At 40.9% G+C, this 22,353-nt stretch overlaps 1 protein-coding gene across 7 annotated transcripts in view; it reads right to left on the bottom strand.

The window, feature by feature from the left end:
• Mybpc1 (myosin binding protein C, slow type) overlaps nucleotides 1-22,353 on the bottom strand; it is a 90,083-nt gene that overhangs the window by 36,047 nt on the left and 31,683 nt on the right. For 5 of the 7 annotated variants that reach the window (XM_021173524.1, XM_021173522.1, XM_021173521.1 and 2 more), the window contains 9 exons: nucleotides 20,195-20,308; nucleotides 18,281-18,429; nucleotides 17,314-17,431; nucleotides 15,318-15,369; nucleotides 13,235-13,291; nucleotides 6,933-7,099; nucleotides 4,704-4,836; nucleotides 1,763-1,887; nucleotides 812-917 (listed from right to left, as the gene is read on the bottom strand). In XM_021173524.1, the coding sequence (XP_021029183.1) occupies nucleotides 812-917; nucleotides 1,763-1,887; nucleotides 4,704-4,836; nucleotides 6,933-7,099; nucleotides 13,235-13,291; nucleotides 15,318-15,369; nucleotides 17,314-17,431; nucleotides 18,281-18,429; nucleotides 20,195-20,308 (1,021 nt within the window). Of the gene's footprint in view, nucleotides 1-811; nucleotides 918-1,762; nucleotides 1,888-4,703; nucleotides 4,837-6,932; nucleotides 7,100-13,234; nucleotides 13,292-15,317; nucleotides 15,370-17,313; nucleotides 17,432-18,280; nucleotides 18,430-20,194; nucleotides 20,309-21,882; nucleotides 21,919-22,353 lie in introns of all 7 variants that reach the window. The other 2 variants (XM_021173520.1, XM_029482601.1) reach the window with 1 other exon arrangement.

The raw sequence follows: 22,353 nt of genomic DNA on the forward strand, positions 1-22,353 counted from the left end.
AGTTATGTGTGTTCTGGATTAGCACTAACACTCTTTTCTGTGCTGACGACTGATATATCCTTTGCTATGCTTCTCTTAATATCACATTTCATTTCACAGTCTTAAATCTTCTAGTCTTTAATTTTGAGCCAACACGAATGGAGCATGCAATAGAAGGCTCTTTGGTTCCCACCACCTCAAGCTTTTGTTTGTTTGTTTGTTTGTTTGCTTAAGTGTGTGCACGTGTGAACGTGTGTGAGCTAGTCAACCGAGGGCCTCACACAAGCTAACTATACCTCACCACTAAGCTATGCCCCCTGGGCATTTTTTAATTTTTGAAAGGAGTTGGTAATTTTTCAGCCTACCATATCTTTCCAGGGAACTGAAAGAATAAAGTGATGAAAACTGAATTCTTAGGGCAATAGCAGTGGAGCCTGGGACCTTGAAACATGCTAGGCAAGTGCTCTCACACTGAGTTACATCCCCAGCGACAATGAGGATTTAAATGGAAAACAGGGACATTATGTTTTCCCATGTTAGACACTAGTAAGGCCTGCTGCAAAGTTTAAGAACACCCATGGTCTTTCCAGCCAAAAAAGTCTTAGGGAACCTGTGTGATCCATTTATCAGTAAGTCCCTCCCTCCCTGTACATATCTGCATAGATTTCTAGGAGTTGGCTTTTCAGATCATAGTACATTTTTGCTTATCATCTTTGCTAGTACAAAAGAGGCTTTGATCATTTCCATATTTAGACACTCCCATGTTGCATTCTGTTAGTTATGAAGATGCTTTGTCTATTAGGGACAGACAGGAATCAGCAAAGCCATGTACCATTTTACATTGGCATCATCTTCAGACACCTCAACTTCCATCTCTACCCTCTCCCCACAGTAAGCGTTCATGTCTTCCAGCTGCTTAGTCACCATAATTGGAGGCTCTAGTTGGAAAAAGGGAAATAAAAGATCATTAAAGTATCCAAAGCCAGTGTCTTGAACCCCCTGTTTGTTCACAGAAAAAATGACAGTGGTGGGAAAGAATCATCAGTGAATCACCCAATGGGTAAATTGGAGGTGATACTCTCTATGTCTGCACATGGCAAAACAAATAGCCACTGATGCTGGATCGGTTCCCCCCAGTTTCAGAACTATTCGAATCAAATTAGAGAACGTAAAATGCACACCAAATATCCTACCTTCATGAAGCAAGGTACCAGACAGTAGATAGTTTGGATGAAGGAGAATCTATAAAGCCTGAAGGTTTTGATTTTGGCCCTCAACCAAGGAGAGGGGATGGGGTTGTCTGTAATTGGAGGGCTTAATAAAAGAAATAAGGTCAACCTGGCTTTCTCTGACTATTTCAGCTGCTCTTCTGACACCAGTGAATGATGCCCTCATCTTAATAAAACTGCTTTCATTCAGCCAAGCAAGTAAAATGTGGATTATCCATCCATTAAAGTATGTTGGGTTTCAGAAGCTATAACTAAAATAATCCATCTTGCAGAATAGTGTTTGCCTTAAAGTCAAAGCCACAAGGCAGCTTCATAAAGAGATGTTTCTCTCAGCTTCTTTCTTCTTCAACAATTCAGAAGACTAAGTAGGACTCAGGATACCTGCCATGGTCATGGATCTGCAATACTGAGCCAATCTAACAGGCAAGCCAAAGGCTTCTAGAGAGGCGACTGCTTCTCCAGGCTGAAGGGGCTACCTTGCCTTTGGCTTGGGTCAGTGTCCCTGGGATGAGAGCCCTAGCCCCTTGGTAATGCAAGAAAAGATTTCCTTTTACCTCTTACAAAGAGCTCAGTAGAACATTTCTCATCTCCAGCTGTCACATAGTACTCCGAATCATCTGTCAGCGAACAGTTATTAATAAACATGATTCTCTCGTTTCCTTTGTGCTCAAAGATGTATCTGTTTTAAACAGGAAGAAGGCGTAGTTTGAGATGTTGATTTTTCTACTTTACTAGTAAATTTGGTTTATAATTTGTTAATACTCGAGCATCAAGGATATAGCTGTGATCTACTGTTTATGTAGCATCTTTTATATGTCCAATTAGTGTCAACCCAAAGCTCACTTTTATTTTTGTGACACGTAGAAATATGTATATTTATACATACTATTTCATTTGTTATTCTTTTCTTTCATATAAGTTTTCAGTGTAAATGTAAAAATTCTCATATAGTTATTTCTTAACCCACTTTGGGAAGATAGAGTGGGTTGAATGTGTTAGAAAGATTTTTAACTCCATAATTCTTCAAATAATTATGTATTAATTATGTACTTTACAAAGTGGCAGAGACGTTATCTTATTCATTTACACATGTTTCCTTCATTCTTTAGTCCACGAACACAGAATATTTTTGTTGGATGAATAAATTGCTTGTGCAATTTAAGCAATAACTAACCTTAATTGATAAGATCAACAACAAATATATAGTCTCTTAAATGAGCCGAAGTACTAGGCCTATTGTATCACAGTTACTGTCTATTAAGAAAGCATTTTCCTTGCTGGCCAGATGGCTCAGCCGTTAAGAGCACTGACTGTTCTTTTAGAGGACTTGGGTTTGATTCCCCGCACCTGTATGGTAGCTCATAACCCTCTGGAATACAACTTCTGGCCTCCAGAGGCACCAGTGGGACACAGACATACATGCAAGGCGAAACACCAATACAGTTCAAATCAAATCCATTTAAAAAAAAAGAAAGTTTAGAAACAGAACACTGCTGCAGACTCTCTGGGTCCCTTTGTCTTCGTGGAATGGGTCTCTAGTCGCAGGTGGGCAAAGCGTTGGATGAGATGACAGACAGATGCACACAGGAGAGGTTGTGTAGAATCTGAATGTATTTGTCAGGTCGAGCATCAAACTTTTTATAGTACAGAAAATATAAGGGTCGGAAGTCACAGCAGGCAAGGTACATTGAAGTTACCAGGTACAAAACAAAGGAATGACTTCAAGAGGATTTACAGTAACCAGGTAGATGTTTACAGTAAAGATAAAGCAGTCCTGCCTAGGGTCAGCTTAGTGACAGGCAAGGATTTCACACTCTAGTGTGATACCTTTGAACCTTGTGAAGGCTAGCACCAGGGGGTTCTGCTCTTGGCAGGCCTCAAGAATAATGCAATATCACAACCCCCCTAATTTCCTAGGCCTTGCTAAATTCTTATTTGAGTGTAACTTTTAAGTATCTGGAGAATCTCCATTTGTCAGAAGAATATACCAACTTGCTTTTAATATGCAATGTAGCCTGTACTGAAGATTTCTATCTCAGTGAGATTCCCTGGCTTTCTGCAGACCAGTTGAGCCACTGGCTCTGTCTATTGTAATGCTTAATTAGTTGCTGAATAAGTTAACTTCCTTACTGCCTTTTCACAGGATTCTAAGCTAGGCGGCTTCTGGGATCTTGGAACACTGGGGAAACTAACTATAACAGAATTTAATCTTAAAGGGCATTTATAATAAAATATTAAAAGAGAGCTTGTAGATCCATACATCCGACTAACTCGAGAATAAAGTATGAGTATGAGAACGCAAAAACTCCAGGAGGTGAGCTTCTTTGAAACTCTCTGCCTCATGAGTGGCTTATAGGCTTCACAGCCTGTCAAGCTGACTCTACTGGAGTGCGTGACAGAACACTTGAAGTCAAGGAGAGACAATACTCTGATTATATCTTATGCTAACTATGTGTGTTGATTATGGTGGAGCACATGAGAGCATTCATACAGCTGAGCCAAAAAACTAAATTGGGGAAATCTCTCAAATTGAAGACTTTGAGAACATTTTCTAGTAAGGCCAACCAAGAAAAATCATGTCTGAGGGAGTCCTAGTCGTCTTCAAGAGACTGTTGCACCAGCTCTAAAGACTAATCTGTCACCTCAAAGTCATGCTGTTTGGCATGAGCCCATGGAAAAGCTGGAGACCACCTCACTGTATTCTAGAAGTGACAGGTTTCTGGGATTAAAGACTGTGTCGATGTATATGTGGCATTTTCTAACTTAAAACGATATACTGGAACGGAAGATCTCGCAGACTGAGGCGGATCTCCATGAAGTCGTTGCATAGCAGACTAGCAATACCGTCAGGTACCGGGGTCAGTTTCACTCCTTCCTTTGGAAGAGGGACAAGACGTAATAAAATACAGGCTTAGTTTACCTTTCATTATCTTAACATTAAATAATTCTGTTCAGATGTAATGTTGTAGGGACTGCCAAGAGCGCCCAAGTAGATGTTCAGCCAGTATCAAAAACTCATGTTATTTTGGGGAAACCAAACCAAACCAAACCAAACAAAATCAAAACCTTCTATTTATGAGATGTGATTTTCATCTGACATATCAAATGTATATTCCAAGTATTTCCAAGTTTTATTATTTTGAATAGAGAGAAGTTTGGCAATGCTTTGAGATAATGACACGTAATATGTAGCGACACAAAATAATTGTGATTCACTTGAAAAGCCTCAGAAAATGGGAGAGTTCCTCTTACATAGCACTATGACTTTTGGAATTCCAAAATCCATGAAAAGTGATGTCCACCTTTCTCCTCTCTCCATACAGGTTTACATTATAAACATACACAGGGGAAGAGACCAGCACAGGACAGACAGACAGCCAGGACAGAGCTCACACTGATGGATGACATATGCCCAGAAAGGTCTTCCATTCCATAAAAGTTAAGTCAAACTATTGTGTATTTATATTTTAACCAAACCTTCTAAAACCCACTTACTTTGTGCTGGGTCGAATCTCTTGGCCATTTTTAAACCATTTCACCTCTAGTTTTGGGTCTGCCAACTCCACGACAAATCTCACTTTGCCTCCTTTATCCACCTGATATGCAGGATCGAGAATTTTTGCAAAAGCTGTAGATATAAACAAACAAACAAAAACAAGTGAGAACATGTATACACAAAGGCTACCAGTTTAAGTAGCTAATGTATGTATGAAAAATCTAAGAAAAATCAAAAATGTCTCAGGGGGGAACCAGGTCGGAAGCCTTCCCAATTACCGTGTCTACTTCAGAGTTTTGTTGACACGCGGATGGTAAGATGGGTTAAAATTTGAAGAGAATTTATGTTTTTAAAAGAAGCATGAGAAAAATAGCACTACTATTAGTTTTAGGTTATGCGTATTTATTTTTGTCTATGCCTGCACGCATGTTGGGGGTTGATGTTGGAAGAGAACTTTGAGGGCGTGTGTTCTCGCCTTTCACCATGTGGGTTCCAGGGTTCGAACTTAAAAGCGTTAGATTTGGCAGCAAATGCCTTTACTCTAACCGGCTTATGTTCACTTTCTCTCATGTTAAAGAGAGAAAAAAATTAATATTAGATTTCCAGCTGGTTACCTAGAACATGAATTCAGAACTCAGTGTTTAGAAAGGCCCGGGTGGTAAAGGGGTCGTCAGCTGGCTCTCCGCTTTAGTGGCTGCTTCTGGAATCCTGAAGTAGGAGGTATGAATCAGCAGGGATGGCTGAGTTGCTCAAACAAAGCCACAGATAGGGCCTCCCAAGGGCCAGTTCATCAGCCACCAATTAAGAGTGACATTTAGAAGAGAGGATCAGATTTTAAAAACACCACAATTGGAAGTTTTTTTTAAAATTCCATCTGAACATGAAGCGAAACAATAATAGGTTTAATATCACTCTGACATATTATACAACTGAAACTGGACAATGACCCAGCACAGAGAAGTTGGAAGAACTATTGGCTTACTTGGAATACATGCCTTTCTTTTTTTTTCCCCTATCCTCAACTTTTTGTTTCAAATCATAGGCAACGGAATCCACCCTGGAAACCTTATTGGGAGTGAGAGGCAAATTCTTGGGACCCAGTCAAAAGGGTGGAAGTGTCTGGTAGAAAACACAGGGCTGGTGATAGGGATCCATCCCATAATCAGCCTCCAAACAATGACACCATTGCATACACTAGCAAGAGTTTGCTGAAAGGACCCTGATATAGCTGTCTCTTGTGAGACAAGGCCAGGGCCTAGCAAACACATAAGTGGATGCTTACAGTCAGCTATTGGATGGATCTCAGGGCCCCCAATGGAGGAGCTAGAGAAAGTATCCAAGGAGCTAAAGGGATCTGCAACCCTATAGGTGGAACAACATTATGAACTAACCAGTACCCCGGAGCTCTTGACTCTAGCTGCATATGTATCAAAAGATGGCCTAGTCGGCCATCACTGGAAAGAGAGGCCCATTGGACATGCAAACTTTATATGCCCCAGTACAGGGGAACGCCAGGGCCAAAAAGTGGGAATGGGTGGGTAGGGGAGTGGAGGGGAGGGTATGGAGGACTTTTGGGATAGCATTGGAAATGTAAATGAGGAAAATACCTAATAAAAGAAAAGAAAGAAAGAAAAGAAAACAGAGGGCTGGTGAGATGGCTCAGAGGTTAAGAGCACCGATTGCTCTTCTGAAGGTCCCGAGTTCGGGTCCCAGCAACCACATGGTGGCTCACAACCATCCGTCATGAAATCTGATGCCCTCTTCTGGAGTGTCTGAAGACAGCTACAGTGTGCTTATGTATAATAAATTAATAAATCTTAAAAAAAAAAAAAGAAAAGAAAAGAAAAGAAAAGAAAAGAAAAGAAAAAAAGAAAGAAAACATGCAGAACCTTGTCTGAAGAAAAATCAAGGGTAGAGAGTGAGGGAGATATGAGCCTGGATAAATGGAGGCTTGGAGAGGTTCCTAGAGGCCACGGGGATACAGTCTTTGCTTCCTGAATGACATCTACGGTACTCTAAATGTGCTGACTCTGAGCGTGGAGAGCCATACACACACTACCAACACAACCCAAGACTATTCCACATGACTCCAAAGTGGATGAAAGGAACCGTAAACTCCTGCAGTCCCATGAAGCTTCGTCCCAGATTGGTTGAGTTAATAGGATGCGATCAGAGACACACACAGTACTAGGTGGCCCCGCCCCCTCCACGCTGTCAGGTGTGCTCACCTGCGCTCTTCTTTTCCACCCTGCGCATGCGCTTGAGCCGCTTAAGCATGCCACGCAAGTCGGTGATGCCATACTGGAAAGCGATCTTCTCGTATTCGTTGGGGTTGGCATTTTTCAGCAGCTCCCACACGTCTATCTCGGGCTCCTCCTCCTGCTGCTTCACCTCCCTAGCCCGGAAGAACGGTCATCTAGGTTAGAAACTGTCCTGGCCTCTAAAGACCAGTGATGCTAAAAGTTCTGCTTGGAGCTACCAACTGAGTCGACTTGATATCTTGGGAAACTTCCGGAGAGTAGAAGATCAAATATGTACCCTTGACCTTTACTGTTCCAGTTTAAAAACGCAATTGTAGGAGGAGCAGAGATGTCGTCCTGAGATATTTTCCTTTCAGTTTTTAAAGGTCCAATCACATTTGATCTTTGCCAAAAGGTCAAGGAGTCACTGAAGGTGAGATTCTACAGAAACTTAAAAATAGATCTCACCCCACATGTGGGTAGTGGATTCAGTTTGAAAAGTGGATTAAGAGTTAAGATTTAAGTCAGAGGGTAGTGGCGGATGCCTTTAATCCCAGCAGAGGCAGGCAGATCTCTGAGTTCAAGGCCAGCCTGGTCTACAGAGAAAGTTGCAGGACATCCATGGCTACACAGAGAAACCCTATCTTGAAAAACAAACCAAAACAAAGAATTAAGATTTAAAATTGGTCTCTGGGTGGAAAAAAAAAATCCCATTCCATATATTTTGGTGTGAACATAATCCAGACAGTATTTCAAACCTTTAGATTTTTCTAATACTTTTTCTGTCACATTAATATGTGACCCCCAAATCTTGATCACTGACCGACCAAAGAATATGTAGGCCACAAAAAGGAGTTTGTGACTACACCACTTCAGGGGCAGAGGTAGGTGGGTCTCTATGAGTTTGGGGCTAGCCTGGTGAACATAGGAAGTTTCAGGCTAGCTGGAACTACATAGTAATATTCTGTCCAAAAAAAAATTTTAAATACATTACTCTCCCCAATTTCAAAACTACAAAACAAAAACAAAACTCAGAAGTGAGCTTTTTATTGAATGAGTTTAGTATAAATTGAAGACATAATTGAAACTGATTTTTCTTGGGGGGGATAAATAGTCCTGATTATTTTGTTTAAGGTTAATTGACTATTTTTAAAAATTAGGTTAGTTTGAAAAACTACAGCTTATAACTTACTGTGACTAAGACTGGTTTCAATGTGGTTTTATGGAAAACTGGTCAATAAATTGTAGATGTTAGTGTGAAACTATGTTGATGTAAACAATGGGTTATGTTGCTTTATCATAACAATCATCCTCTTTTCTGAATTCCCTCTTTAAATTCATATGCTCTCAGAGAAGGAAATATACTCTCAACCTAGAGCCTAGGGGAACCTAGGCAAGGATAATATCTAAGGATCCAATGCCATCTTACCTTGCTGTGCCTTCCCACCCAGTGTAGAAAATGATGCTCATCGAGGGCAGGAAGGCTGGGAAAGGTCTTTGGTCCGCCATCTCAGTGGAAATGGCTAGCCAACACCATTAAGGAAATGTGCCTAGGGGCTGGAGAAATGGCTCTGCAGCTAAGAGCAGACAACCAATCTTGCAAAAGATCTAACTCTGGTTCCCAGCACCCACGCTGAGAAGCTCACAACTACCCGTAACCCTAGCTCCGAAGAGTCCAATACCCTCTTCTGGTCTCAGCAAGCAGTCATATACCCAGGGACACCCCCGCGCCAAATTCTTTAAAAGTCTTTTTTCAAAAGGAAAAAGAAGGAGAAAACATGTCTTCAAAACCTCAAGACACAGCTGAGCATGATGATACACACCTTCAATCCCAGCACTTAGGGAGGCTGAGGCAGATGGAGCTCTGAATTTAAGGCCAGACTGGACTACATAGCAAATTTCAGGTCACCTAGGACTACACAGCAAGACTGTGTCTCAAAAACAAATGAGGAATAAGCATTCTTTTCATCTCCCTGAAATGAAAATATACCTGGTGTTTATATACAGAGGTTGAAAAACTAAACACTATCCTTAGGTTGCAACATTACTAATAATTTTCCAGATTCACTAACTTTACAGACTGAAAGTGGTCTTCATTTCAAGTTCATCTTTTAAAGTATTTTAAACTGGGAGCTGTAGAGATGACTCAGTAATTAAGACTGCTCTTTCAGATGACTTGAGTTCTCAGTTCTTAGCACCCATGTGGAGTAGATCATAACAGCTTGTAACTCCTGTCCCAAGGGACCTGAAACCCTTTTTGGCTTCCATGGTCACCCACATACATGACTTGGCACTTGCTCAAACAGACACAAATAATTAAAGGTAATGAAAATAAATATTAAAACTATTTTAAATTTGGAGAACTATAGTTAAAGTGTTTAAGTACACGTGTGCATACCTTTTGTGAGTTGTCTCCTTAATCTACTAAGGCTTTCCAGCCCTTTCCAGACTAAATATATTCACCCAAACTTTAGAATTATTTCATACTTAGATTATACTAAATCTGGAGATTTTATTTTAAAACTTTATTTATTTACTTTATACACACACACACATACACTGTTGCTGTCTTCAGACACACCAGAAGAGGGCATCATGTCTCATTACAGATGGTTGTGGGCCACCATGTAGTCGCTGGGAATTGAACTCAGGACTTCTGAAAGAGCAGTCAGTTCTCTTAACCACTGAGCCATCTCCAGCCCTGGAGATTTTGTTAAATCTGTTATTTTAATCAAGAGGAATTATGTCATATGTATCTCAATTTACATATTTTATATTACATTTGGTGGAGAAATATAAAGATATCAAAGTCTATATAATTTATTCTAAGTTTGCTTTTAACATGGCTCATGTAGCCCAGGCTGGCCTTGACTTTATGATGTAGCCAAGGATGACCTTAAACTTCTGAACCTCCTGTTCACACCTCCTAAGTATTGTGACTACAGATGTGGACCACCATGCCCAGTTTATGTGGTGTTGATAATCAAACCCATGGCCTTGTAGATGCCAGGCAAACACTCTCCCCACTAAGCTACACTCCCAATATTTATTATAATTTAAATAACTACAAGAGACACAATGAAACAATGAGACCTACTAGGTCCACGAGGTGAAGATTTACAGGGAAACCAGTAAAAATGCTCACTGTTTCCTAGAGTAGACTCACAGTCCATCATCCTCTCCATCCTCTACTGAAGTGTGAGGAGATGTACTTTTCCACTGTGCTCCTTATCAAAGTTTGTACGTGGACATGGATGACCCTTTTTTCTTCTTCTTTTTCTATCACTTTATGGCATCCCCCAATTTAAACAGAAGCATTTATTTTGGAGGAATGGGAAGGTCAAAGCCGTCTTCTGCAGAGGTATCTTTACTAATCATGGTGGCTGCTCAGGACACTGTGTGTTTAACTGAAGTACAGTGGGGAGAGAAATCCAGAGTCTGGATTCCTTCGCATCACTGGGATAGACCTGTATGGTGTTGGCTGTACTTCTCGCTACATGAAAAATTTCTATAAATTCATGGTGTCCATGAACCACAAAAAGGTTTATAGAAATTTTATGTAGAATAAGGCTTCTAAGTATTTATAAAGGTCTAATCCCATAATGAAATACTGCCCCAAAGATTAGTCCTGATTCATCTAGTGTATATTGAAATAAGCTGGCTTTCATATGCAAAGGGAGAACTTTCTGTACACAGGATACTGGTTCTACTATTCATTCCAATAGAGCTTTTACCACACACTTCCAGAGGAGTACAAAGGGTAACCATGTGTCATGACCACAACGAGAACACATGCAACCACGACTTAGTAAGAAACACACCCTTCTGTGGTTATAACGGTGGGTTAGTACACATACATTAGATGAACACGGTCTTACATGAACAATCCAATGAGCTTGAGCCTTAATTAAAGGGTGTAATGGAAATGAGAACTGGAGACATAGTTGCTGCCCTTTTTCCCAGGACTCATTTCCCCCCTTAATTATTTGGGCTATATAATTTGATTCCTCTTTCTTCCCTATGCAAATTGTTGGTAGAAACAGCCTGTTATGTTTTTCTTCCCCTTTCCTTTTTAATTCAAACCACGGCACTAAATTTACAGTAGCATATCCTGATTGTACTCACGTGTGTGTATCCACACGTGTATGACTGTGTGTTTATATGCATGTGTGCTCGTGTATGCGTGCATGTATGTGTGCATGTGTATATGCATATGTGTGTGTGCTTGTGTGTATTCACATATCCATGCCTGTCTATGTGTTCAGGAATAAGTGTGTGTGTGTGTATGTGTGTGTGTGTATGTGTGTATGTGTGTGTGCATGCACGTGGACTTTGTATGAAGACAAATGCATTAAAAGAAACTGTTAGGAAGTGCATGGTTTCTGCTACCTGTTATATTTAATTTAATCTTTACAATTCTATTAGTGTTTATTTTCTCATGCACAAATGTGGAAAGTCCACTCAAAGAGGACATACATTTTAACCAAAGTCCCCTCGTAAATCCTACACTGTCAAGTGAGTGTGATCAATAATACTGGATGTTTATTTTCATTTTATGACCATAGTTCACCTCTTGGTGTTGAGATTTAAGTCTGTCATGCTAGCATAGAAATATTTATTTATTCTTCTCTGTGGATGAGACCATGCTTTATTTCTTGGGACATTACCTAGCTTTAGTTTCTACAGAGAAAGCAGTTGGCATTTTCCAGTTGAGTAATGTGTGCCTCCTTTGTAGTGGACAGTGTGATGCACTTTGTAAATGGCAGTCTTAGTCTTTGGGGCAGACTTGGGTTCCGTTTCTAACCTGGAGCCACAGGGACGGTATTGACCCAGAAAGAAAAAAGAAAAGAAACTTGAATTTGGGTCTCTGCTTTACCTGTTCCAAAGTGACTCTGTCTAAGAGGCTCAGTGGCTCAGGACCCTGGCTTCTCACTTGAGGCTGACAATTCACATACTGATGCTTTAAATCTACTTTGGGAATTAATTAATATTAGTTAAACTAATGGTTGAAATATCAAAATGATGTGTTTGATATTACCACGTGCATGGATGAATATTTATCACTAATTAGTAAATGACACAGATTAATGTTTCTGTCTTTTAACTGTATGTTGGGGACTCTGATTGAAACCTTCATTCTGTTAACTTGAAAAAAGCCATCCAGCGAAACTGAGAATATGAACACAAGCCCAGTTTCTTTTTTAAGACTTTATAATTTTTCAAGAGCATTTGTACTGTCCCTCTAATGTCAAAAAGAGAACTAAAATTATTTTTAAGATAAACCTGAAAAGCTGAATGAAAACTGATGCCAAAATTATAATTATTATTAAGACTAATAAGTTTACTATCTACTCACAAATCTAGATAAATATATAAATATAATATATATTTAGATAAATTTAGATAAAATATAGTCCCTATAAATAACACTTTCTCTTTTGTTTTTTTTTCACTATAGAAAATGTCTTATAGTTGCAAATAACACATAATATAGGGTAATATAGTCTACTATATAATGTTTTATGTATACATATATGGACAAAAACCCTATAACATGGCTATATGCTGAATCTCCATATGGCTATCCTGGATGTTCTACTACACAAGACAACACTAGCAAGGATCTATGAGTGATAACTTTATTTCTGCTTACTACTATGTTCCATTAGTTCTAAAATGTACATCTAGAGGATGGCATTTTAAACATCTCTGGAATAAGGGTGTGTCTTATAATCAACACTGTGTCATAATAAAATACTTAGGAAAAAATCATTCGTCTAGGTAGTGTCTAATGAAATATCAATCAGCATGTCTTCAAATCAATAATGTCTTAATATGAGCCATAAATAATATATCAAAGTGAATCTGCCTATTGCAAAGACCAAACCGCCCAAAATGTATAATTGTCATCTTCAGTCAACTGTCAAAAAATCAAAGGTAGAACAAACGGTGTATTTATCCAGTCATGGAAGAGAAACGGATGTAGTCTTGGCTGTTTCTGGGCATTTAAGCCTTATGTCTCAGTTATCAAATTTCCTCACCCTCGACTAAGAAAATACACTGAAACTCATCAAACACAAAGGCAGAAAGTTTAGGAAGCACCAAGGCACCACGTTAGTCTGCACTTGTCGCTGCTTTCTCTCTCTCTTAGTTGGCTGTTATGTTCCAGAAGCGAAATGCATATTAAGAAATGACAATTTTTTTTGAAAGCATTCAGCTGAAATTTGACTTCTCTGGGTGGGTCTAAAAGATCCAGGCCACAGTGCCTCCCCGCGCCACTTGATTCTCACCTACGTTTCAGGAGACCACTAAAGTCAAGTTCCCCTGCATCTTCTTGACCTTCTCCACTGTCATTAACAAAAGAAAAGTGTTTAATGCAGACACAGAGACGCGTTCCCCCCATGAACACTCTACACGGAATGTATATGCAATCTTGGACCGGCACACGAGGACTAAATCAACACAGACTATTTCTTTTCACACAAGTGACGCTGTACGTTTTTGGAGTACATCCTTGTGGAAAAGGAGATATCGGGAGCTTGTGTCACTGAATGGTTGTAGAACATACAATGTATATTGCATGTATATGAAACTGCTTGGATTTGTGTTAAAAACCAGATAACACAAATGCACTGAAGGCAAGCAATGCAAAGTACTTTGTTTTTGCAAGTTAGGGGCTCTGGAAAGAAAGCTGTGTAAAAAGCAAAGGACTTTAGCTGATCTCTGTTAACCGTGGAAGGCAGAGATTGGCTTGAAGGACAAAGGGTTGCTTGTCAGACATATAAGGGCACAGCCTTATATCTAAAGGCATCCTCTATGCCCAGGAATAGATGAATCAGATAAGCGATGCCAACCGGGCTTACAAATGGAGCTATTCACTGTAGCGCTTTCTAGAAGATGCATTTCTTTCTGCTTTAAAGAGACCGCTGTGTGCAGTAGGTCATTTATGTTTTTCCTGCTAGCACCTTTTAAAGTGAAGTTTTCAAAGAAAAATGTTCTCTCTTGAGTTGCTAATGAACTCTTTCTTAGGATCTGCCTAAGGCATGTCCTGTGGAGAAACGCATCTTACATCAGGCATGCAGCCGCTGTCCTGACTTGCTAAGAAGCCGCGGTGCTGGCATTTAAACTGTACTATGTATGCACTTACTTACATGGTTAATTTTTAATGGAGAATTTGTTTCCTGCTCTTTGCAGATGTTAGTTGTAGTTTCTAAGAAAAGAGTCTGTGGGTTTAAAAACAGTGTGTCTAACATGTAAGTCTTAAGAAATGAAACCCGATGAACAAGCTTTCAGGTTTTCTATTAGCAGGTGGCTGAGGACTTTTTGAAGTGAACACATTTCTATGATTTCAAAGCACAAAACAGTACTATTTCTCTTAAGACATACCTGTATGTGCTATGAGCGTGCTTAGACCAGTTTATTGCTTATTACAGAGCATTAGGGGGAAATGGGACAGACGGCAGTAAGAGGATTTGAAAGTTTGAGGATCTTTTTTTCCCCCAAGTTAAAAAATATCATCAATTGATTGGGTAATATATAATATTTTTCAAAAGTCACTAAACATTGTATTTCTGGATATTTTAGACAGGAAGTATGTCTTTTTAATCAGACAAAATCATTACCTTATAGTAAAGGGAATCACGTTTTATTTTCTAGGATAACTTTTCTTATTCAACAAAATAGTGGGTAGAGTCAGTTTTAAGAAGAATAAAACATCTGTCCTCATTCGAAAAATGTACATTCTGGCATCTTCAAGCACGGACGGCAGCATCATGAGAAGAAGCAGGCAGTTGCATTTCTCAGAGGCTAGTAAAAAAATATCATTTTTTCTTTCTTGCCCCCCACCCGGATCTTTCAGTCTTTGTAGCTGGAAAAATTAATTAAATGGGTATCTAAATTATTCCTTTCTTCAGCATTCTGAACACCAGAAGGTCTAGCAGTTATTTATTTCAGATAATCCAACAGTCTACAGTAATAACTTTGCTAAGTAGCTTCTTAATTATAATCGGGGTGGGGCACTTTGTTTCGTAGCTCTATACTTGATAAAAAGAAATAGAAATGGAAGTTTCCAGCTCCGGCGCTGTATGCAGTGTTTCTTCCTGTGTCTCTTTTGGCCATTTGGTGGCAAACAAGGTGATGAAGGATGAAATCACTGCTCAGTAGATGGATAATCTAAGATAACCAGGAGGTCTGCAGAATGGAGTTACCACTCTAACACGAATTCCCCAAGAAATTATCAGTTATAAGGTTGGTTGGGTATTAAGCTCACAGCTTTTGTAAAATAGTTACAATTAAATACATGACACATTTGGCTGCAGTGAAATGGACTTTTGAGTTATAGGAGAGCTATCTGGATTCCCACTATGAAATTACCTTCTTTTGAAGGCAGATCTGATGTCAATGTTTGGAGTAGTCCCAGTAGACTCTTTGGAAAGAAAGAAAACAATACAGTGAATGACAATTAAGAAGGCAATTTTGTATTTGGTTCTGTCATGGACTGTGGAGAGTTCTCCAGATAGAAAAGCAGCAGATGAAAGGAGACGTTGTCCTCCTGGGTGGCTGAGCTACCAGGACATCGCCATTGCTTGTCCCCTAAATGAACAGCCAACAGGGAGACTTCAGAGGCAACTTGTCATTCTGGCTGCCTGACTGCCCACTACTTCAAAAAGAACTTTTAAAATGCATCTACTTGATCTTTCTGGACAGAGATTTTTGATCAATCATGGAGGGAAGTCCAAATAACAGAATTCTGAAAAAATTTCCCAGGAGACTCTTAGACATGCTTGGCTGGAGGGATGCAGCCCAGTTGGGTACTAGAGGTCCTTACAGTGAGGGACCACCCGTGATCATTTTGTATCTGCTTGACATCTGACATCTTGCAGGATGAGAACTTTATGCCCTTTCCAGATCATTGGCATAGCTTCCTCTCCTCCCCTCTCCCCTCTCCTCTCCTCTCCTCCTCTCTCCTCCCTCCTCCTCTCCTCTCCCTTTCCCCTCCTCCCCTTCCCTCTCCTCCCCTCTCCTCCCCCATCCTCCCTCCTCCTCTCTGTCCCCTCCCCCTCTTCCCCCCTCTTTCCCTCCCCTTCCCCCTCCCCTCCTCTGTCCTCCCCTCCCCTCCTCTGTCCTCTCCTCTCTCTTTCTCTCTCTCCCCCTGCCTCCCCCTTCCCTTTCTTTCTGTCCCTCACTCTACCTCCCTTCCTTTCTTTTTTTTCCTTCCTTCTTGACTTCCTTCCTCAATCTGCCTTCTTCCCTCCCTCCCTCCATACCTACTTTCCTCCTTCCTTCCTTCCTTCCTCCCTCCCTCCCTCCCTCCCTTCCTTCTTTCATTCCTTCATTCTCATTTTTTAGAGACAATTTTATTCCATAGGTCTATCTGGTCTGGAACTTATTCTATAAATCAGGGTGGCCTCAAACTTTCAGTAGTCTTCCTGACTCTGTCTCTTTAGTGGTCCAGGCATGTTTCACACCCAGCTTGTCTACATAATTTCCTGGAAGAGGTCATCCTAATATGAGGACAAAGTTTACCTCCTCATACTTCTTCAATCTGTCTAGGTAGTGTTTGGCTGCAGGAAACACTTCTGTGTGCCTGCCCTTCCGCTCTGTGCACTGAGCCATGACCCTTTGCACACACACTCAAGTAAGACAAGATGCGGTTTCTAGAGTCTTCATAATCCTTGTTACCCGGATCCAGAGGGATCCAAGTTGAAACGCAGTACTCATGACTAATGACACCACTGCACATGTGCAACAGACAGTAGGTTCTAGAGAAAAGGATTGCTTCCTAAAACTCAATTCCACTCATGTGAAGAATCCCAGTTAAAATAATACCGGCTTTGTTTTCCTGGTGTGGCCAAATCAACCTTGAACTCATCCTAAATTCATGATTGTTGCTGGCAAGCTGATTTTCTATTTGCATGTTTATAAAAAGGGAGGTTTAATTCAACCTCAATATACCCTAACATTTTTCCATATTGTGTTTTCTTTGGGCAGTTCACAGAACTCATGGGCTGAGAATTTCTGTTATGGGACATTTAGTTACTAGAAGAGAACATCTCTGGCCTGGCATCCTGACATCCTTGTATAGTTTTATCATCAAACCTCAGTGGAAGAAGGGGCCCATGCAACAGATAAAATCATTAGAAAAACAGCATCACCCTTCTCTGGGGGTCTGAAGGAATATTAATAGCAAGAGTTAATACTGCTTCACTAGGCTTACTAAATACAACACAATCAGAAAGACATAATCTTAAACACAATTAAATAAATGAAATAAAGCAAACCCAAACCTGAGAGCATCACAGAACTCTCTTCCTCATCCCTTCCCACTTTGTGAAAACTCACATTTATCCAGCTAAGATGGCTCTCTTACCATGGACTTCAAGATCAAACGAACAGCTGTCAAATTTATCCTTGTAGGTGACCTCACACCTATAATTCCCTGCGTAGTTCTCTTTGGCTTTGATGATCTGCATCTCGAATGTGTATACCTGCAACAAAAAGCATCCAAACTTAGCCTGGCCTTGGTGGTTGAGATAGGTGCTCACCTTCCTTAACACATTTCTCAGTAGTGGTATAAAGATGGGACTGTATCTATATCCAGGACATGAAGGGTGAATGTGCCCGACAGCATCTAGACACAGCCAGACAGTTACAACAGTGTGTAGACATAGGACTGAAATCTCTCACAATCAAACTTGTGTCATGTAGCTATTTCCTCCGGGTTAGACCCGACCATTGTCATTTTGAATTAGAGTAGCTGTGAATCACCAGCACAAGCCAATCACAAGATGAAGCCCCCCCCCCTTTTCCCTGTTTTGCTTTTATTTTCTTTTTCTTTTTTATTGGATATTTTTTATTTATTTAAGATGATGCCTTCTTAACATTCCCTCATGGAGGGAATGGGGAGACTCACAAAGCTTGTAAAACCCATAAGGTTCACAAGGCCCCTCCCTGTGGATACCCAACCAGTAAACAATGACTGAGCGGGAGGGTAATCTGCAGCAGTGTAGCTGTCCGTCAGTTGGGAGACTTGAGTGATGCAGCTTTTGTGAATCATTGCCCACGCTGGGGCAAGGCTCTTCATGATGTAGCTCCTGATTTTCTCACGATGCTGTAGCTAACACCTTGTCATGCTCCTAGAAATAACCCCAATGGATTCATTGGTTCACCAAGCTGGACTTAGATGGGATCTTTTCTTTGATGACGTTGTCTTTGATGTCAGTGTCTGATATCTGGGGGGTGAATGGAAATGTATTCCCTGGGGGGGGAACCATGCAGGAGCCTGAAATATCTTTCTACCCTGACAGAAGGGATGAGCCAGGGGTTCAGGACCGTACCCGAGTTTGCCTCTCGAAGGTCTCCTTCAGCTGCAGGTGTTTCCCGGCTTTGCTGGCCAGATCCATCCATTTCCCCTTGAACCATTTGACAGTGGGTTTTCTAAGAAGATCTTCAGCCCTAACTTTGGCTACAAAGGTAATGTTTGCACCTAGAAAAAAAGCACGAAGGATTTCATCTGGGATTTAGAAACTGCTGCTTGTCTTGCTTTCAGCTGAAAGGAGTTGATGCAGGTCTGCTCTGTATAGAGCAGGGCTTACGTGTTCACAATGGCACGATGGGGGATCATGCTTCTGTGTGGTAAGTATCCTTGAAGTCTTAGGAAAGTCCATCTGATCTGCTTTGGAAGTGTGTGTGTGTGTGTGTGTGTGTGTGTGTGTGTGTGTGTGTGTATGCATGTATGTCTGTCTCTATAATTTTTACTAAGTAATATATATTACATAAAATAATATATACTCAGTAACACACACACACACACACACACACACACACACACACACACGCACAATCTCACTGAGAATTGAACCCTGAAGCTTGTGCATGCTAGACAACTGCTCGACTGCTGATCCATAACCCCAGTCCACTTGAAAATTTTGAATCAGAAAAAATGGAATGAAGAAATGGGTGGAATGAAATCTTTATATGTGGATTTGCATTTATGTGGACTAAAAAAAAAACACAAAGGAAATACAGATCTGTATTATTCAAGAGGATAGGATGCCTGTAATTACAGGGTTGTGACTGAGGTAGACCAATTCCTTTGAAGTGACAATGGAGTCACTGATTAGGCCCTAGGGACATCAGAAGCACCTTGGCCAGTAGCCCAGTATCTCAATACCTTACAAGAACATACAAGGAGCCAACATTTCTGCTTGTACACTAGGCTCGAGGGAGGAAACGCAGGGATACAGTTAGTTATATACTCATTCGCGCAATATCTGCTTGATATCCATGTCTGATTCTGAGCATTAGAATTTGCCAAATTAAAATCCAGGAGCGCCTCAGATCTCTCCTATCTCTGTGCTCTGTTTATTTCCTTCATAGCGTGTGGCCATTGTGGTTATCTGTTTGGTTAACTCTTGTCTATTCCTGTCTTTAAGCTATAATTTATGTGGATTCACATGGCATACTGTCTCTGGGACAACCTGATAGTATGTAATGAACATTTCTGAATAAAAATTTCCACATCTGTAACATCTCTCTGGCCAGCTGCCCTTTTTTATCACACTGAATAGCTCATCTAGCACGTGTACAGAGGTGTGGCTACCCGAAGCACCTTCTGGTGTGAGTCCTGTCATGGTGATAGCAGACACCGGTCTTCAGAGCTTCAGAGGCAGGTCTCATTACTTATTCTCATTTTACACAAGAAAAAACTGAGGTGTAATGAGGCCAAATGCTCTGCCCTACTAGCAAGAAACAGAACCAACATTTTAGACCCACTCAGGTTGGCTTTAGGGTCCAGATACTGAGCTTCTGTGTGCTAAGAATTACTACAATAACTACTACCCATCTTCTGGGGTTATAAAATACATGGAGTAGAATTTGTGTACAGTGGACTATTGTTAAATCATAACAAGGAATATTGATAGTGCAACAGGTGTGGGCCTCAGAAATGTTATGCTAATCCAAAGAGTCCAAATGCAGCAGGCCATGTGCATAATTTGTATAAAATAAACAGGGTAGGTTTTCCTTTGGGAGTGGGGGGAAAACTAGAATTGGAGAGTGGGGGGAAGACTAGGATTGGGGAGTGGGGGAGGGAGTGTGGAATAATGGGATGCTAGATCTCCTGGGAGGTACTGAAAATATTTTGGGATGGCATGAATATGAAGAATGGTCTCATGGCTACAGAAGTCTCCCATTAAAATGACTTCCTTTGTGATATGTGGAAACGGGGAGGATTCTGGGAGGATACTCACCAACTTTCACCGATCCAGTTTGAGGTTTTTCAACAAACAGGGTGGATAGCTGGGAGTTGGCATTCTGTTTGTCCTGCTCCTCCCCGCCAGCAGGTGACTCACCAAGAGACCATTCTGGAAGGGGAAAGGAAGGCAAGGGTCATTTCAGGGCCATGGTCTCCTCAGGCTCACTTACCTGTGTTTGCCGTTCTCCTTCATGCTGAGTCTTGGTCTTGTTTAATAAACCTAGATAAAATGACAGCATTCCCTTGTCCCCACCAACCACCAGTGGAGAGGGACAGATTCTCATTCTTACAGGATGGGTCTTCCACGGACAGACAAAGGAACATTTTCTAATTCCTGGAATAGTAAAACTTGGTAGGTAGGTTGTTCGCTGGTTTTGGTATTCTCCCTGTTCCCCACTATCTAGACAGAGGCAGGGAAATTCACAGGGCAGTGGAGGTGTCACTCCCGATGGCTGACTCTAAGGCCAAATCTATACAACAGAATCTGGAGGAACCAAAGAGCAGGTCACTTTACAGGTAAACTGCCCAGCGTAGGTCAGAGAACCAAGCCTGGTTTCCCACTTCTAGGTTCCGCATTGTGCTCGGTGGGAAATTACATAGAGGAGAGTAAGTTACAGGGTCATGACCTGCAGGGACAGATGTAAAGAACCATGAATGGGATTGCCCTGCAAGGAAGAAAAGTACAAAACCAAAACCAAACAAATCAAAAAGGAGAGAGAGGAGAAGAAACTGGTCGGAGCTTCCCCATAAAGAGAGACAAGCTGAAAGAGAAGCTTGTTTGTATCTTCTAGTCTGCAAGGAGATGCAAAGTTGACATGGGGGAGTGTGGAGGTTAGGTAGCAGGGGACTGTGGTGATGTTCTCTCTCGGAGCCAAGTGCAGGCAGAGTTCTGTTGTTGACACTTGATGACTGGGAGGAAATGCATGGGTCAACAACTCTGTACTTGTTCATGGTTCATAAGAAGAAGGGAAGTGCACATTGAATTGTTTTAGTTTTCCTGTGTCAGTCATGCTCAGCACTAAGAATTCTTACCCACGAGGAGGTTAGGCCAGGTAGTCACTTGATTATGCATTCTTAATTCCTGAGCTAAGGTTAAAGTACGCTGTGTCTGTGATGCTATTACTAGTCGTGAGTGGTGCTCATCTGTGTAAGGATCTGTGTAAGGGATATGAAGACAAGAAGTTTTCTTGGTGTGTCACTTCTATATGTGCAGTGCCCGTGCCACTGACGGGTTCTTCAGCAGCCAGTGATGGGACCGGATTGTTAAATGAATGAATGATCAAATGACTTTAGAATCATAGTTACAGCCCATAACACGTGTTTGAAAATGTTTATAATGGTTATACTTACAATTATACACAGATGTAGATTATAACTTCCCACATCTCAGTAGTGGAAGACTGACCTCTGGCTATTTGCTGAATGTTAAAAATGACATTATGCCGTATCAAATTCATCTGTGGAATACGTGGCTGGATTCTTGAATGTTGTGCCTTGTATCATGCAAAGTTAATTGTCTCTCAACACATTAGTTTTCTTACCCGGGGAAATGTAAAGTAAGGTTGCTGTAAAGGCTACAAACTGAATAAAACAGGGATTAGAATCAACACAGCCCCAGGAAAGAGTCATTAGTGCTTGTATAAGCTCAGGGTCCCGGTGCCTTGTCAAGTCGTGCTTGCTCACCTGAATCTTTTCTCTCCAGGGCCCGACTACCCAAACCTGGAAGGAAAACATGATTTGGAAGATGCAGGAGAGGGGAGGAAGGAGGGAAGGGGGTGGCTGCAACCTTCTGGGGGCACCCCTACACCCTATCTCTTTGTGTTATAGAGGAAGGAAACTACAAGTTGGCTTGAGTGGAATCTCAACTGTGAAAGACTCTGTTAAGAATCTGCTGTCTTTAAGACAATAATGCAATTTAAAAAATATAAATAAGGGGTGTATATAGATGAAAATGAATGATAAACATTTTCATCCCTAAAATGATCATATCCAAGATTTATTTATTTATTTATTTATTTATTTCTCTCTTTCTTTCTCTCTTTCTCTCTTTCTCTCTTTCTCTCTTTCTCTCTTTCTCTCTTTCTCTCTCTCTTTCTCTCTTTCTCTCTTTCTCTCTTTCTCTCTTTCTCTCTTTCTCTCTCTCTCTCTCTCTTT

The sequence above is a fragment of the Mus caroli genome, chromosome 10, assembly GCF_900094665.2.
Source record: "Mus caroli chromosome 10, CAROLI_EIJ_v1.1, whole genome shotgun sequence".
Taxonomy (NCBI): Eukaryota; Metazoa; Chordata; class Mammalia; order Rodentia; family Muridae; genus Mus; species Mus caroli.